The following is a 14,294-nucleotide window of genomic DNA, read 5'->3' on the forward strand; positions in this document are numbered from 1 at the left end:
TCTTGCATTCATTGACTTGATTTTTCAGCTGTGTCTGGTCTGGCCCTTGCTATTTACAGCGTTATTTATTGCATGTGATGTTTTTCTGGTCCTTGTACCAGGTGGCGATTGCTGAGTGACAGTCAACCACAACCTCAGTGGCATGTGTCATGTTCACAGCTTGGAGCTGCAGGTGTGAAGGTTGGCAAGCCGAGGTCCGTGCTTGCCCGGACTGTCTGTGACCAGAGGGACAACGATGTCTAATGCTGGGGGGAAGTAGCAGCAAGACTACATAGCCACTTTTTCTGACTGGCTTTAAGAATAATAAAGTTAGCATCTGACCTCCAGTTCTTGGATCCTGTAACTACCTTTCCATTTATCCTGAATTTGGGAAGACGGATGAAAATAATTGATCCCTCCAAAATCCCAGGAGTACAAGTTACATCCCACAGGATAGGAATCAGTCTGGCATGTAACGAAGCCAGGCAAGGAGACACAGGGCGGAAGAGCATGGCTTCGGGATTAGCCCAGGTCTGAATCAAGGCGTGTGAACTTGGCCATGGATTAACCACCCTGGGCACAGCTTCCTCATCTGAAAAACAACAGCCAGGGCTCTTGGTTGCAAATGGCAAGACCTCCTTGACCTAATCTGAAAAGCAATCTATGAAAGGTAGTAAGGCAGTTCCTCCGCCCCTCGCTCCCCCGCCAAATCTCTCAGAAGGCTGGAGAGAAGGCTCATGTGGTGCAGTTGGGAATGAACCCACACCCAGCACAGACTGGCCACCACCATCGGGGCAGCACAGTCAGCTTCCAGTGCTCTGTGCACGTGCTCCCACCTTCTGTCAGCAGCTCCCCAACAGGCTGCTGGTGGGCTCTGAGTGGTGGGGCTGAAGCCACATAATATACCCCTGCAGGATGCTGGGAAAGAAGATGGCTCCCACCTTAGGGCTCTGGGTGTGAAAATCTAAGGTGAGGGATTGGCCAAATGGAGGAGAAATCAGAGATGGTGGGTGGCCAGGAAGTGAGTGGGTGTGCCCCACGCTCCCTTTTGAGAGGCAGGGAGAATGGAAGGAGACAATGGCTCTGGGACTTAGCAACGCGTTTATTATCCCCCGGTGCTGCCCACTGCCACCCCCTGCAGTGGCTCCCAAGGTCGCCTAAGACCGAGCCCCTCCTGTCCTCCCTAGGCACCCTCCAGAGGTGACAAAGGCAGAAGAGGGGGAGAAACACCTTTATTGGAAGACAGTGTGGACACATAAGGGGAAACAGAGTGAGACATTAGGGTCTGGGGGGCTGGTGCCTTTCTCAGCACCCCTCTGGGGAGGTGAGCAGAGACAGGCGGACACGCCCCAGCCTGGCACCCACAGGCTCTGCTCTCCCTTCAGCGAGGGCCTCCCAGCTCTCACAGGAGGGAGGCAAGAGGCCTAGGGTTCCAACAGAGAGGGGGCCAGAAGCCACCGCGTTTCACCGGTCCATGCTGTCGTCCGTCGGGCTGGAGAAGCAGGTCTGTAACAGCTTTTCGCAGAACTCCAGCTCCTCCTGGATGGGGGGTAAGAGCGGGGGCCCTGAGTGCACAGGCCCGTCCCTGCCTCCGCACCCGGAGACGGTTCCTCTTCCCTCCATGACCCCCGCCAGCTCCAGAAGTCCCCCAGGGTCTTCGGACCTCTTCTCAGATCCGTGACTCGCCCTCTGTCGTCTCAGCTGCGTCTGGACTACTGAACCCCAGGGTCTCCCAGCCTCTGACCTCGCTCCGCTGGTCTGTCCTCACCTCAGTACCCTTGGGCTCTTTCTAACTCCCAAACAGAACTTGGCCTACTTATCCCTACCTGGCCTACTTATCCCTACCTAGAACCCCTTCCACGGATACACACTACTGAAACCACGGAAGCAAGCGCTGACGGGTTGAACCGCATAAACCTAAAAGGTATCTGCACAGCAACAAGATGCCAGAAGCAAAAATGAAAGAAAACCGAGTTGGCGGAAAAAAAATAAATTGTGACTCATCCCACGAGGATAACATGGTGAATACTTAAATCAACTGCAGAAACCACCACCCAATAGCTAACAGGCAAAGGATATAAATGAGCAGTTAACGAGTGAAAAAGGCCCAACCTCGTTAGTGAGAGAAATGCAAATATAAAGTGGATTCACCAATCAACTTGAAAAACAGGTCAAACGGTTTGAAGCCACCCTGTCCTGGCCAGGATGTTGGGCACCCTGGTGACTGCAAGGCAGGCCAGGTCAACCCCTAGGGAGAACAACTTGGCAGAAGTTATCGCAATGGCTCTTAATCCTATAATTTCACCTTTATTGTACCTTAACTGGGCCTTTCCCTTTCTAAAAATTTGGTTTTTTTTTTTTTAAGATTCTATTTACTTTTTAGAGAGAGAGGAAGGGAAGGAGAAAGAAAAAAATATCAGTGTGTGGTTGCCTCTTCTGTGCCTCCTACTGGGGACCTGGCCTGCAACCCAGGCATGTGCCCTGACTGGAAACTGAACCGGTGACCCTTGGGTTTGCAGGCTGGCGCTCAATCCACTGAGCCACACCAGCCAGGGCTAGAAATTTGTTCTGTAGACATACTCACACATAGAAAGTAACATATGTGAAAGGCTATTCTTTAGCAGTATTGTTAGTGTCCAAGAGTGGAAACAGCCTGGGTATCCATCAAGAAGGGCAGGGGCACGAGAGGGTCTCGCTACTGTGCACCGATACGAGGAGAGAGGAAAGAGCACGCAGCCATGTGCTGCGGAGATGCTAGGAAAGGGGATGTGGCAAGAACCACGATGGTGGTCAGGACGGGCTGATTTGGCAGAACACGGAGGGAGGAAGAGGAACAAAAGTCATGGGCACTCGGGCTTGTTTGTGCAGATCATCTCGGGAAAGTCGCAGGAAGTGGGAGAGGTGTTGGGTGGCCAGGAACAGGTTGTTGTTGATCACTTGTTTGTGATTTGTTATTGTATTGAATATCTAAGCGCTTTACCACTTATTTGTTACTTAATATCTATATAGTTAAATATCTAAGTGGTACCGATGGATTTGTTATTTATCTTTCCCACTAGCGGGTGAATCACTTACTTACCTAATTAAATATTGAGTGAGTTGTTATTTATCGCACATTTGTTACTTATCTAGTGAAATATTTAGTTGGTTGCTATTTATCATGCACTTGTTACTTATTGACCTAATATTTAAATTCTAAATATCTGAATCTGATGTAAATGATCTGGATAATAATTAAATGAGTTCGTTAACCCTTTAAGAAACTCAGAGTTCCTCCTTCTCCCAGCCGACAGCAGGAGGCACATGGGAGGTGGCGGGCATGTTTGCCGAATGGGTGACCAGAGAAACTTGCGAATGAAACACACGCACAGCGTGGAGAACAGACAGAGACGCAGAGGCCAGGGATAGGGCGGGTCCTGCCCGCAGATGCCAGGGCGAGTCCCCAGGGTCAGCCCCACCTGGTACTCCTCGTGCTGCTGCAGTAGCTGGCAGCGATGTCGAAGGAGCTCCTCCAGGCCCAGCTCCGGCTCCCGGCACTCCCGCATGCCCTGGGGGAAGTCTGTCACCAGGCTGCAGGGACAGGACAGCAATCGTCGTAGGGACCTCCCTCTCCACGGCTCCACCCCACAGTGCTTTCCCCACCAGGGAGGTGAGGAAAGACAGTTCCCCAGATCGAGCCTCAGTTTCCCCATCTGCAACACGGATCTCACGTTGCCCTCAGCCCATCCCAGGGACTTGTACAAAACAGGGCATTTAGCATAGTCAGGCCTGAGGCCAAGCCACACTAGGGGGCTGCTTCCCATGTACTGGGCTGCTCCATCCCGTCACTTTTTCCGATGCTAATCTTCGTGTCCCATGTGGGGTGGGGGTGTCAAAGAGAACCCCCCCCCCCGTGGGCTGCTGTGTCACTCCCCTTACAGGGGAGGAAGCTGAGGCTCAGAAAGGGCCAGTATTCCCCAAGAGGAAGCCCCAGACTCCTGGGTCCCAGGAAAGAGGCGGAGCCTAGTGGTGCCATTCCCACCCCCAGAACTCCTTCCCTCGGGGGCCCCAGCGCACCTGCACAGGGCTCCCAGCACGTGCTCATGGAAGGGGCTGTGTTCTGTCCGGACGAGGGCTACTAACTGCTGGACCATTCCCATGGAGCATAGGGTCTCTGAGGGAAGAGCCTCAGGGGTCAGAGGGGCACTCCCCGCCCCCCACCATCCTCCAGGTGCACCCCAGGCTCCCTGTCCCTGCGACCCCACCTTTGTGTTCCGGGTGGCCCACAAGCAGGTTCTGCAGCAGGAATGCGGACTTCACCTTGAGCTTTTGCACCTGCTGCTGCATAGCCCGCATCAACACAGAGAAGCCGTCCAGCCGGAGGAACTGTAGCAGCCCAGCTTCCTGCTCCCGGACCAGGCCTGAGGGAGGAAAGAAAGGGTAGGCCTAAAGGTCATGGTCACCATGGTCACCATGGTCACCATCTCCACATCACCCCACCATGGTCACCATGGTCACCATGCCCACATCACCGCCACCATTGCCACCATCAGTTTTTATGGGCCTGTGCTTCACAGGCATTATTTAATTTATTTATTTTTAGAGAGAGGGGAGAGAAGGGAAGAGACGGAGAAACATCAGTGTGTGAGAGAGACACTGATCAGCTGCCTCTTGCACACCCCCAATCAGGGACCTGGCCCGCAGCCCAGGCATCTGCCCTGACTGGGAATCCAACCAGCAAGCTTTTGGTCTGCAGGCCGGCACTCAGCTCAGTGAGCCACACCAGCCAGGGCTCATCATCTTTTTTTTAAGTGCATTTTTATTGAGATACAACTAATGCAAGCTATTGGAAGAGAACTCTGCCCTGTCCCTCCCCCACCCAGCTCCGGCTCTTGGCACCTCTGGGGCAACAAATCCCTCCGTCTGCCCTTTGTGGCCAAGTTGCCCCTAGTCTGTCTGTCCATCTGTCTGCCCAATTTTGGATGTTGCTTTCCAAGTGCCACCTCCGCCAAGACTCCCTCCTCACCCACGCCAGAAATTCCTTCCTCCCTCCCAGAATCTCCTCCTAGCCAACCCCTCCCCATTCTTCTCCCAGGTGACACAGTAAATATTTGGTCTCTGTCCCCCACTCCTGACACTTGGAAATCCTTGGACTTCCTGGTCATAGGATCATGCTTTCTTCTAATGACGCAACTCTGGGTAGGCTCCTGGGTGGGGACTAGTCACCAGAAAGAGCAATCTGTGACTAGCAACTAAAACTTTTCAGCCCCGCCCCCATCCTCCAGAGAAGGGAGATGGGTTGCAAATGGAATCAATGATCCTTCCTGCCTGTGTGAGGAAGCCTCCACAAAATCCCTTCACAATGGGTTTCGAAGACCTTCCGGGTTGGTGCACATACCCTCGTACCAGGAGGGTGACACGGGGACAGAAGCTCCTGTGCTCAGGACCCTTCCAGACCTCGCCCTAAATACCCCTCGTCTGACCATTCATCTGTGTCCTTTATCACATCCTTTCTTAACAAACCAGCCAACATAAGTCACTATTTCCCAGACCTCCGTGAGGCACTCTATCAAATTATGGAAGCTGAAGAGGGGGGTCATGGGCCCCTCAGAAGTACAGGAGGCCCAGACTTGCGACTGGTATCTGAAGCAGACACAGTCTTGTGGGACAGACCTCAGTCTGAGAGGTCTGCGCTGGCTCCGGTGACTTGGGGCCAGAATGCAACTGCAGGACACGCCACACGATCTGTGTCCCACTGCAAGGAGCAGAGGAGATGGGTGCTCCTCAAGCTTTGAACAAATACGGAGCTGCCACATGGCCCAGCAATCCTATCCCTAGGTGTATCCACCCTAGAAAAAAACAAAACATGTCTGTCCAAAAACTCATCCGCACCTGTTCACAGCAGCCTGACTCACAAGGGCCAAAGGGCGGAAAACCACCCCGACGCTCAGCTGGTGAATGAATGAACCACATGTGGTCTGTCCATGAGTAGAATATGATTCGGCCGTGAGAAGGCGTGAAGCCCTGGCACCTGCTATAAACACGGATGACCCTTGGAAATTGAGGCCGAGTGAGAGGAGCCAGTCTCATGAGGCACGTGTTGTGTGCTCCCATTTACAGGAAACTCCCAGAACCATCAAGTCCACCAAGACGACAAGCAATCAGTGGTTCCTAGAGGCTAGTGGGAGGGGCGTGCAGAGGGCGTGCTAATAGGTACAGGGTTTCTTTTGGGGGGGTGAGGAAACGTCTGGAATCAGGCAGTGGTGATGGCTGCATCACCTTGTAAATATACTGAAAGTACTAAATCGTACACTTAAAAAGGATAAATTGGCCCTGGCTGCTGTGGCTCAGTGGAGTTAAGTGCAGGCGTGTGCACCAAATGGTTGCAGATTCAATTCCCAGTCAGGGCATATGCTTGGGTTGTGGGCAAGGTCCCCGCTAGGGGGGCGCACAAGAGGCAACCACACATTGATGTTTCTCTCCCTTTTTCCTCCTTTCCTCTCTCTCTAAAAATAAATAAAATATTTTTTAGAAAAATAGATGAAAAACTGTACTTGAAAAATAACTAAATAAAATTAATTAAAAAATATTTTTTAAAGGATAAATTGTATGGCCTGTGAATTATATCTCGATAAAGCTGTTAATAAAGAAAAAAAGAGAACAGTCAAACAGGGGCTCCCAGCATGGCACACGCAGATAGAAGAGGGCCCGGCCCTCGGGGAACGTGGCATGGCTCGCACCCCAGCTCCCCTGGTCCCAGCGGGGTGCCCTGGGCTGACACTTAGGCTCCTGGCCCGGCCGCTCCTGTGCGTGGGAGACTCAGAGGGTGTGTGTGAGGGCTAAACACGTTAAGCCCTGCACGGGGCCTGGCCCAGGGCGGACGCCCGTGGATGCTGGCATCATGCCCTCGCTCGCCTGGCACCTGTGTCCCAGGAGGCAGCATGGGCGAGAGCTGCTGGCATCTCTATCAGGTGGAGGCGGGGGTGCCGCTCGACAACGGCCTGGCCTCCCCAGGAGCAGCAATGCCAGCAGGGGTGAGGCTGAGAGCCCTGACGGGCACCGAGCGCTCAAGCTGAATGACGTTCCTGAGTCGTCGGGATCTGCTTCTCCGACGCGCAGGGGGTTGGCGGGCTCAGCACCCTGTTCCCAGCACCCGGCACGGATCCCCCACGGGAACTGGAGGTAAATGAACAAACGAGGCCCCTCTCCCTCTGCCCCCAAGCAAATCCCCACGGCGCCCTGTTCCGTGGCCAGCTCCAGCCGCTGGGGACCCAGGCCCCTGCCCAGCAGCCCCGGGGACACTCACAGGAGATGGCAAAGAGGGCCTTGACTCGCACCGTGTCGCAGGGGTCCCGGTCCAGCAGCCGCAGCAGCTTGCGCAGGGCGCCCAGGCCCAGCACCTGCTCCTGGATGGCCGCCACGTTCTGGCTGCAGGTGCCGATGAGCTGCGCCGCCCGCCACCGCAGCTCCGCGGGCCCCGCCTCCAGGTAGCGGCCCACCAGCAGGTGCATGCCCGACAGCTGGCAGAAGTCTGTGCCGCCGGGAGGGGAGGGGAGAGCCAGTGTTATGGGCTGAGCTGTGTGCCCCCAAACTCATATGTTGAAGCCCGGACCCCTCAGTGCTGCAGAACACGCTGTATCTGGAGATGGGGCCTTAAAATAGGCGATTCAGGTGATGTGGCATCATAGGATTGGCTCCAATTCAATGACTGGTGCCCGTATAAGGGGTGATTAGGACACAGAGAGACACAGAGGGAGGACCATTTGAGGACATAGGGAGGGGACAGCCACGTGCAAGCCATGGAGAGAGGCTTCAGAAGCAGCCAGCCCGGCCGACACCTTCATCTTGAACTTCCAGCCTCCAGGACTGGGAGAAAATCGGTGCCTGTTGTTTAAGCTGCCCTGTCTGTGGTCCTTTGTTACAGCAGCGAGAGCAGACTAATAAATACACCAGGTGAGGCCGGAGGGCAGGCCGACTCCCGGGGGGACCTGCCAACAAGCTCTGGCTCTCTCCAGCAGCCAGCCAAGAGCCGCTCCAAGGTCAGCGTGTCTCAACAATGTCAGTCTTTGGGGGGTTAGGGTGCCAGGCTCCAGCCCATGACATGCCAGCACGGACCCCACAGTCTTTGTGACAATCAGCACTTCTCCTGTGGGAGAACCACACACTGCATCGTGGTCAGCAAATCCCAGCCCACCACCTGTTTGTGCAAATAAAGTGGTGGTGTTGGTGAAAAAGTTAAAGGCAGAGTCACCAAATGGCACCAAAAGCAGGGACTTAGACACATTCATACCCCCATGTTCAGAGCAGCAGCCTTCAGAGTAGCCAAAGGGGGGCGCGACCTAGATGCCTGCCAGCTGGAAAGAATGCACACAGTGTGTGCTCTATGCGTACACTGGAGACTTAGCCACAAAAGGAATGCAGTTCAAAAGGTCCTGGCTGGTGCAGCCCTGACTGGTGTGGCTCAGTGGACTGAGCACTGGCCTGCGAACCAAAGCATCGCCAATTCGATTCCCAGTCAGGGCACGTGCTTGAGTTGCAGGCCAGGTCCCCAATAGGGGGTGCGTGACAGACAACCACACACTGATGTTTCTTTCCCTCTCTTTCTCCTTCCTTTCCCCTCTCTCTAAAAATAAATAAATAAAGTCTTTGTAAAAATAGAATTCAACGTGGGCTACAACACAGAAGGACCTTGAAAACATCACACTCGGTTCTGCGATTCCATGTACATGAAGAAGACACATACCCATGCCCTGAATGACCACACGACGCCCCTCCAAATGGAAGTGCCTTCTCCTTGTTCTGTGGGCTCCATGGGCTCTGGGGCTTTTAACATGAGACCCTCTAGTGCCCACCCCAGCCTGCGAGGCCCTGCTTGCCCAGGGTCACTTCCCACGCCTCGCCCTCACCCGCTGTGCTGCTGGGCTCGCCTGGCTGCTGCTCCGGAACCTCCCAGATGCGTGCCCACCTCAAGGCCTTCCCACTGGCCGTTCCCGCCAGAGCTAATCCCACAACTCGGGTCCTCACTCTGGGTCTCTGATCACAGGCCAGCCCTCGGGGAGGCCTCCTCTCTCATACTAGGGGGAGACGGTGGAATCCCAGCAGACCAGGGTGAAATGGCCAGCTTACAGGTGTATCAAGGAGGCAGTGGACTGAACTTGTCACCAAGCTTGCTGTGTGGGGTGAGAGAAGGTGCCATCACTGCTCCTAATGGCCAGGGGACCAAATGGGGGGGGGACACGGAAATCCCACCTGGGCCCAGACTCAGAGACAGACTGGATGGGGAGCGGCTGGAGGCTAGGATGCTGGAGAGAGGAAGCCAAAGGATGAGGGTGCAGGAGGGAGGGAGACCAGGAGGCAGCAGAGGCAGGCCCCCGAGGCTGGGGGGCCAGCCAGACTGTACCTGCAGCGTTGTCCATGTTCTCACACAAGTCGGCCAGCAGCTCCAGGGCCGCCTCGCGCTCCTGCTGGTCGATGGCCAGGTCAGCCTCCCCGGCCGGGGAGGGCGCGGGCTGGGACAGCACTCGGAGGCAGTTCTTCATCTGCTCCACCTCCTCCCGCTGGCCCCGGCAGGCGGCCGACATGGCCTCCTGCAGCCACTGGCGCCTCTGGGGGACAAGGTAGGGTGGATTAATCAATCACTCATGAATTGTAGTCAAAAAAGTTAACTTATGAGTAAGTCATTCTTTTTCCTTTTTTTTAAGTCACTAATACTAACTGTCAGATCTGAGAGCTGACTGGTCCTTACAGCGACACAAGTCTGTTGAGCTTCCTTTCCACTGGCAGACTCTCGTCTGATGCCCTAGATCTATGGGAAGAGAGGCTGTGGGGTAGGGGACGGAGACAGAGGAGGACTCCTTGGTTTTTGTCACTAGAAGGCGATGGGGAGGATGACGGCAGAGAAGCAGGTGTGGGGCAGCGGGAGAGGATGAGAGCTTATGTTTTACTGTGTTGTTTTTAAGGGATCTGTTATACAACCAAGGGAAAATACGGATGTCAGGCTGCCTGAAGCCCAGAGAGGAGGTCCGGCCTACACCTGGGTTTCTTAGTCTTAGTTTTGCTGACACTTTGTTTATCTGTCTTTAGAGGAGAAGGGAAGGAGAGAGGGAGAGAATATCAATGCATGGTTGCCTCTCATGCATCCCCTGCTGGGAACTGGACTGCAACCCAGGCATGTGCCCTGACTGGGAAGCAAACCTGCAACCCTTTGGTTTGCAGGCCTGTGCTCAATCCTCTGAGTTACACCAGCCAGGGTGCCGTTATTATCTTATCATCAACTTGCAAATGAGGAACTTCAGGTTCAGAGAGACTGTGGGATACACCCAAGGTCACACAGCTGGACAACACAGAATTCAGTCTTGTCTGTCTTCAGAAAGCTCTTGCTTTTCTTTCTACCTCAGGACGGGACCCAGGGATCTGCCCCCTCAGTTGGTTCTGAGATTTGACCTTCATTGGCTCTACAATAACCCCACCTGGCACAAATTATAGCCTCTGGAGCCCTCAACACCTGAATTCTCACCGCCCACCTAGGACAACTCCAGCTTCTAGTCCCCCAAACCATGCTTCCCAAGATGTAGCTGTCCCCACACCCTTCACCCAGGTTCTTGCGCCCCACCCTTTACCTCCTCACTCATGGGTTCTGGAGGGGGGTCTGGATCCTCAGAGCCTGCCGTGATGGCCATCTGCAGCAGGCCTTGGAGGTTGCGCGGAGGCGGGGGATTGCCCGAGCCCCCCGCGGAGGAGCCGCTGCCCCCTGACGAGCAACTCTGGGAAGCTGAGGGCAGCGCCAGGGGGAGGCGGCTGCCCCCCGAGCCTTGGTCCGCCATGGGCAGTTTGTGAAGAAGGGGAGAATGTGTTGGGAGTACAAGGTGGTCACCGCGGAAGTAGCTCTGGCGTCCTGGCGGATCGATTCCGTGGTTCTGCTGAGAAGGTGGCGTTTTAGGGGAGTTCGGCACCCCACCATGACACCGAACCACTCCGCCCACACCCACCTTAACCAGAACCCCCTTTCCTTCCTTCAAACCAACCGGACCCTTCCCCAAAGTTACAAGCCCCGCCTTCCTCCCTAGCAACAGGCCCCACCCACCCCTCCTAGCAACCCAGCAACCCCTCCCTTTCTCTTGTACTAGCATCCCCGTCTCTTAGCAACACCGCTGTCCCGCCTCAAGGCAACAAGCCCTTCTTGGGTCACATCTCGTTGATGTGACTTCCCGAAGAAGGGAGCCAGAGCCGGGCAGACCTCACCTCCCTCGGCCTCCAGTCGCCGGAGCTAATGAAGACAGAGTCGGCCGCACCTGCCTCTACTGGGCGCCGCCATCTTGACCGGAAATACGTAGGTCTCTCCCGGAAATTTCCGGCGCACCCATCCAATTTCTTGGCTGGGGCTGAGGGGTTTGCCTGACTCATCCACTGGACACTTAAGCCCCTCCCACCCTGCGGGATACCGCGTTCGGCCCCTCCCCTCACGTGCGCCCCTCCCCTCCCAGGTCTGACCCCGCCTCCAAGGGACCCCGCCCACACCCATGTTCCCCGCCCTCTTCTACACTCTGCGCCTTTCCACCACCTTAGGCTCCGCCCCTGTTCTAGGTCTTTCGGCCTCTCCCAGCTAAGCCCCGCCCCTGGGCCCTGGCGCCGGCCGCTCCCAATTAGGCCCCGCCCCCGGTACGGCCCCGCCCCCTATGGCCCCGCCCCACGCGTTTGCAGGTTGTAGTAGCTGGTCCCTCACCTGCCGTCCTTTTCCCCTACATCTGAGCCTCTTACCCCATCATTTATTGGAGCCCTGGGTTCTCATTCCTAATATCTGACCTACATAGACTTTTTAGCCCACAGCACCCCTTCTCGTAGCCTTGGTTTCCCCATTTACCCGTTCTCCACGCTCCTGTGCAGACCTCTCTCATCACCCCACTTTGTTTCCTAGAATCATCCTTTGGTCCTACCAGGTGCAGACGAGGGGGATTCTTAAAGCAAAATATCCAGGCAACGTTGTTTGGGAAGCTCGCAGCCTCCGCGTACCGGATTCGAAGCTCAGGGCTGGGAACGTGTTCCTGCAAGCTTGGTCTGCAGAGGTGTTTGGGTTTAAGGAACCCTAATTCCAGTCTTCTATGAGCGCTCTCCTCCAGGAAAAGGTTGTAGTCAGCTTTAGTTAGGGCTACAGTCCCAGATGTATTCAGCTTGCTGGGCCTGGGGTGTGCAGAGTGATATTCTGGGCAAAGATGGGAAAACAAACATGAAGTCCTGTGGAAGATAGGGATCAGACAGGGATCTGGGCCCATGGGTACCCTATTGTGTTCACCTTCTACGCCTGCTATTAACAAATTACAAAAAAAACCTTGGTGGCTTAAAACAATGCAGATTTATTATTTTACAGTTCTGGAGGTCAGAAGTCCTAAATGGGGTTTGGACTTGTGGATTTGTACTGGGCTAAAATCAAGGTGTCAGCAGGATTTTGTTCCTTCTGGTGGCTCCAGGAGAGAATCTCTCTCTCTCTCTCTTTTTGAGATTGTATTTATTTATTTTTAGAGAGAGGGGAAAGGAAGAAGAAAGAGAGGAAGAGAAACATCATTGTGTGGTTGCCTCTTGAATGCCTCCCATGGGGGACCTGGCCCAAAACCCAGGCATGGGCCCTGACTGGGAATTGAACCGTCAACCCTTTGGTTCACAGAATGGCACCCAATCCACTGAGCTACACCCCCCAGGGTGAGAATGTTTTCTTGCCTTGTCCAGCTTGCAGAGACCCCCTGCATTCCTCATACTGGGGCCACATCACTTTGGCTTCTGCTCCCATAGTCCCATCTCCTCGGACTCTGAACCTCTTACCTCCCTCTCCTAAGCGGTCTTGTGATTACCTTTAGGGCCCACTGAGGTAACCAGGATCATCTCAACTCAAATCACACCTGCAAAGTCTCTTTTGCCGTGTAAGGTGATGTATTCACAGGTTCTGGGAATGTGGATGTGACATCTTTGGGAGACCTTATTCAGCGTACCATAGCTACATATCACTATGTACAAGTCTATCTATAATAATATATTTACATAGAAAATTATACATAATATCGTATAGCATATATGTACCTGTAACATATAGTTGTATATAACATTACATATATATAATATGATGGTGGCCTAAATGGTGGTCCCAGGTACTATATAAAAGCCATTGCCTTGATGCCTTGACCAGTGTGTCTCGATGTGTTGGGCAACATGCTGCACACTGAGAGGTCACCGGTTCTATCCCCAGTCAGGGCGCATGCCTGGGCTGCGGGCCAGGTCCCTGGTTGGGGGCATGGGGGAGGCAACGGATTGATGTTTCTCTCACACTTCCTCCCTCCCTTCTTCTCCCTCTGAAAAGAAATAAAATCTTTAAAAATAAATAAATAAAAGAAAAGCCCTAGCCTTTACAATGACCTCTGCGTAGGGCAATCAGATAATTCTGAGACAAGAATGAAAATGGACCCTATGAATAGTTACGGAATACCAGGAGTAAACCAGGACTGCTGAGAGCCTATAAGATCTGTTTCCTGACTTCTCTCGGTCTCGGTCTCCCTCCCCACCCCCACTCCCCCCGCAGCCACAGGGACCCCTTCTATGTTCCTGCAACCCAGCAAGTACAATTCCAACCAGAGCCCTCGCACTTCCTGTTTCCTGTCAGCACTGTATCTAAAATACCACACTCAGCGAGCACTTCCTGTCTGTTCCTCTTCCCTGCTTTAGTCTCTTCAGCACTGATCACGACCATCCAACAGACCACATATTTTGCCTGTTCATCTTTTTTTTTTTTTTTTTTTTTTTTTAGTTAAGGGTTTTGTTTATTTGTTCTCAGAGAGAGGACAAGGGAGGGAGAAAGAGAGGAAAAAAACCATCAAACAAAAGAAAAGAAAGAAAGAAACAGTAATTGGTGGCCTATTGTTCACCCCTAAATGGGGGGCCTGGCCCTCAACCCAGGCATGTGACCTGACTGGGAATCAAACCGGTGATCCTTCCGTTCGCAGGCTGGCGCTCCATCCACTGAGCCACACCAGCCAGGGATCCATTGCCTGTTTATCTTGCTTTATCATTTGCCTCATCCACTAGAACGGGAGCGCCCTAGGGCAAGGGGTCTTTGTTGGCCCTCAGCACAGGTAACCTTGCCTGACTCAGACTTGGCACTCAGTGGTGGTTCATGGAACAAAGGTGCCTGACTAGGAGACTGGAGGTACCTGGGTACACTCTGCAGGGGACTTGGGATTTAAATGGGTGCCCGACACAGGGGAGTCCTGAATGGCATGGAAATCCACCTGAGCAGACCCACCGATGTGCTAGAGTGAGGACATACAATTGTATCGGGGTCCACATGAGAATCC

The 14,294-nt window shown here is 54.0% G+C and overlaps 1 protein-coding gene across 2 annotated transcripts; it reads right to left on the minus strand.

Moving 5' to 3' along the window:
* Positions 1–1,191: 1,191 nt before the first annotated feature.
* HSPBP1 (HSPA (Hsp70) binding protein 1) lies at positions 1,192–11,340 on the minus strand. Of its 2 annotated transcripts, none has more exons than XM_037159829.2 (8): positions 11,200–11,340; positions 10,578–10,874; positions 9,359–9,563; positions 7,265–7,489; positions 4,224–4,379; positions 4,036–4,132; positions 3,438–3,549; positions 1,192–1,518 (listed from the first exon to the last, which is right to left on the minus strand). In XM_037159829.2, the coding sequence occupies exons 2-8, from the start codon at positions 10,779–10,781 to the stop codon at positions 1,444–1,446; spliced, it is 1,074 nt and encodes a 357-aa protein (XP_037015724.2). In that variant the 5' UTR covers positions 10,782–10,874; positions 11,200–11,340; the 3' UTR covers positions 1,192–1,443. The 2 variants fall into 2 exon arrangements, with proteins under 2 accessions (XP_037015724.2, XP_037015723.2); XM_037159828.2 differs by having other exon boundaries at positions 10,578–10,877.
* Between the last annotated feature and the right edge of the window lie 2,954 nt (positions 11,341–14,294).

The sequence above is a fragment of the Artibeus jamaicensis genome, unplaced genomic scaffold (genome assembly GCF_021234435.1).
Source record: "Artibeus jamaicensis isolate MK-2021 breed Jamaican fruit bat unplaced genomic scaffold, CSHL_Jam_final scaffold_2693, whole genome shotgun sequence".
NCBI classification, from domain to species: domain Eukaryota; kingdom Metazoa; phylum Chordata; class Mammalia; order Chiroptera; family Phyllostomidae; genus Artibeus; species Artibeus jamaicensis.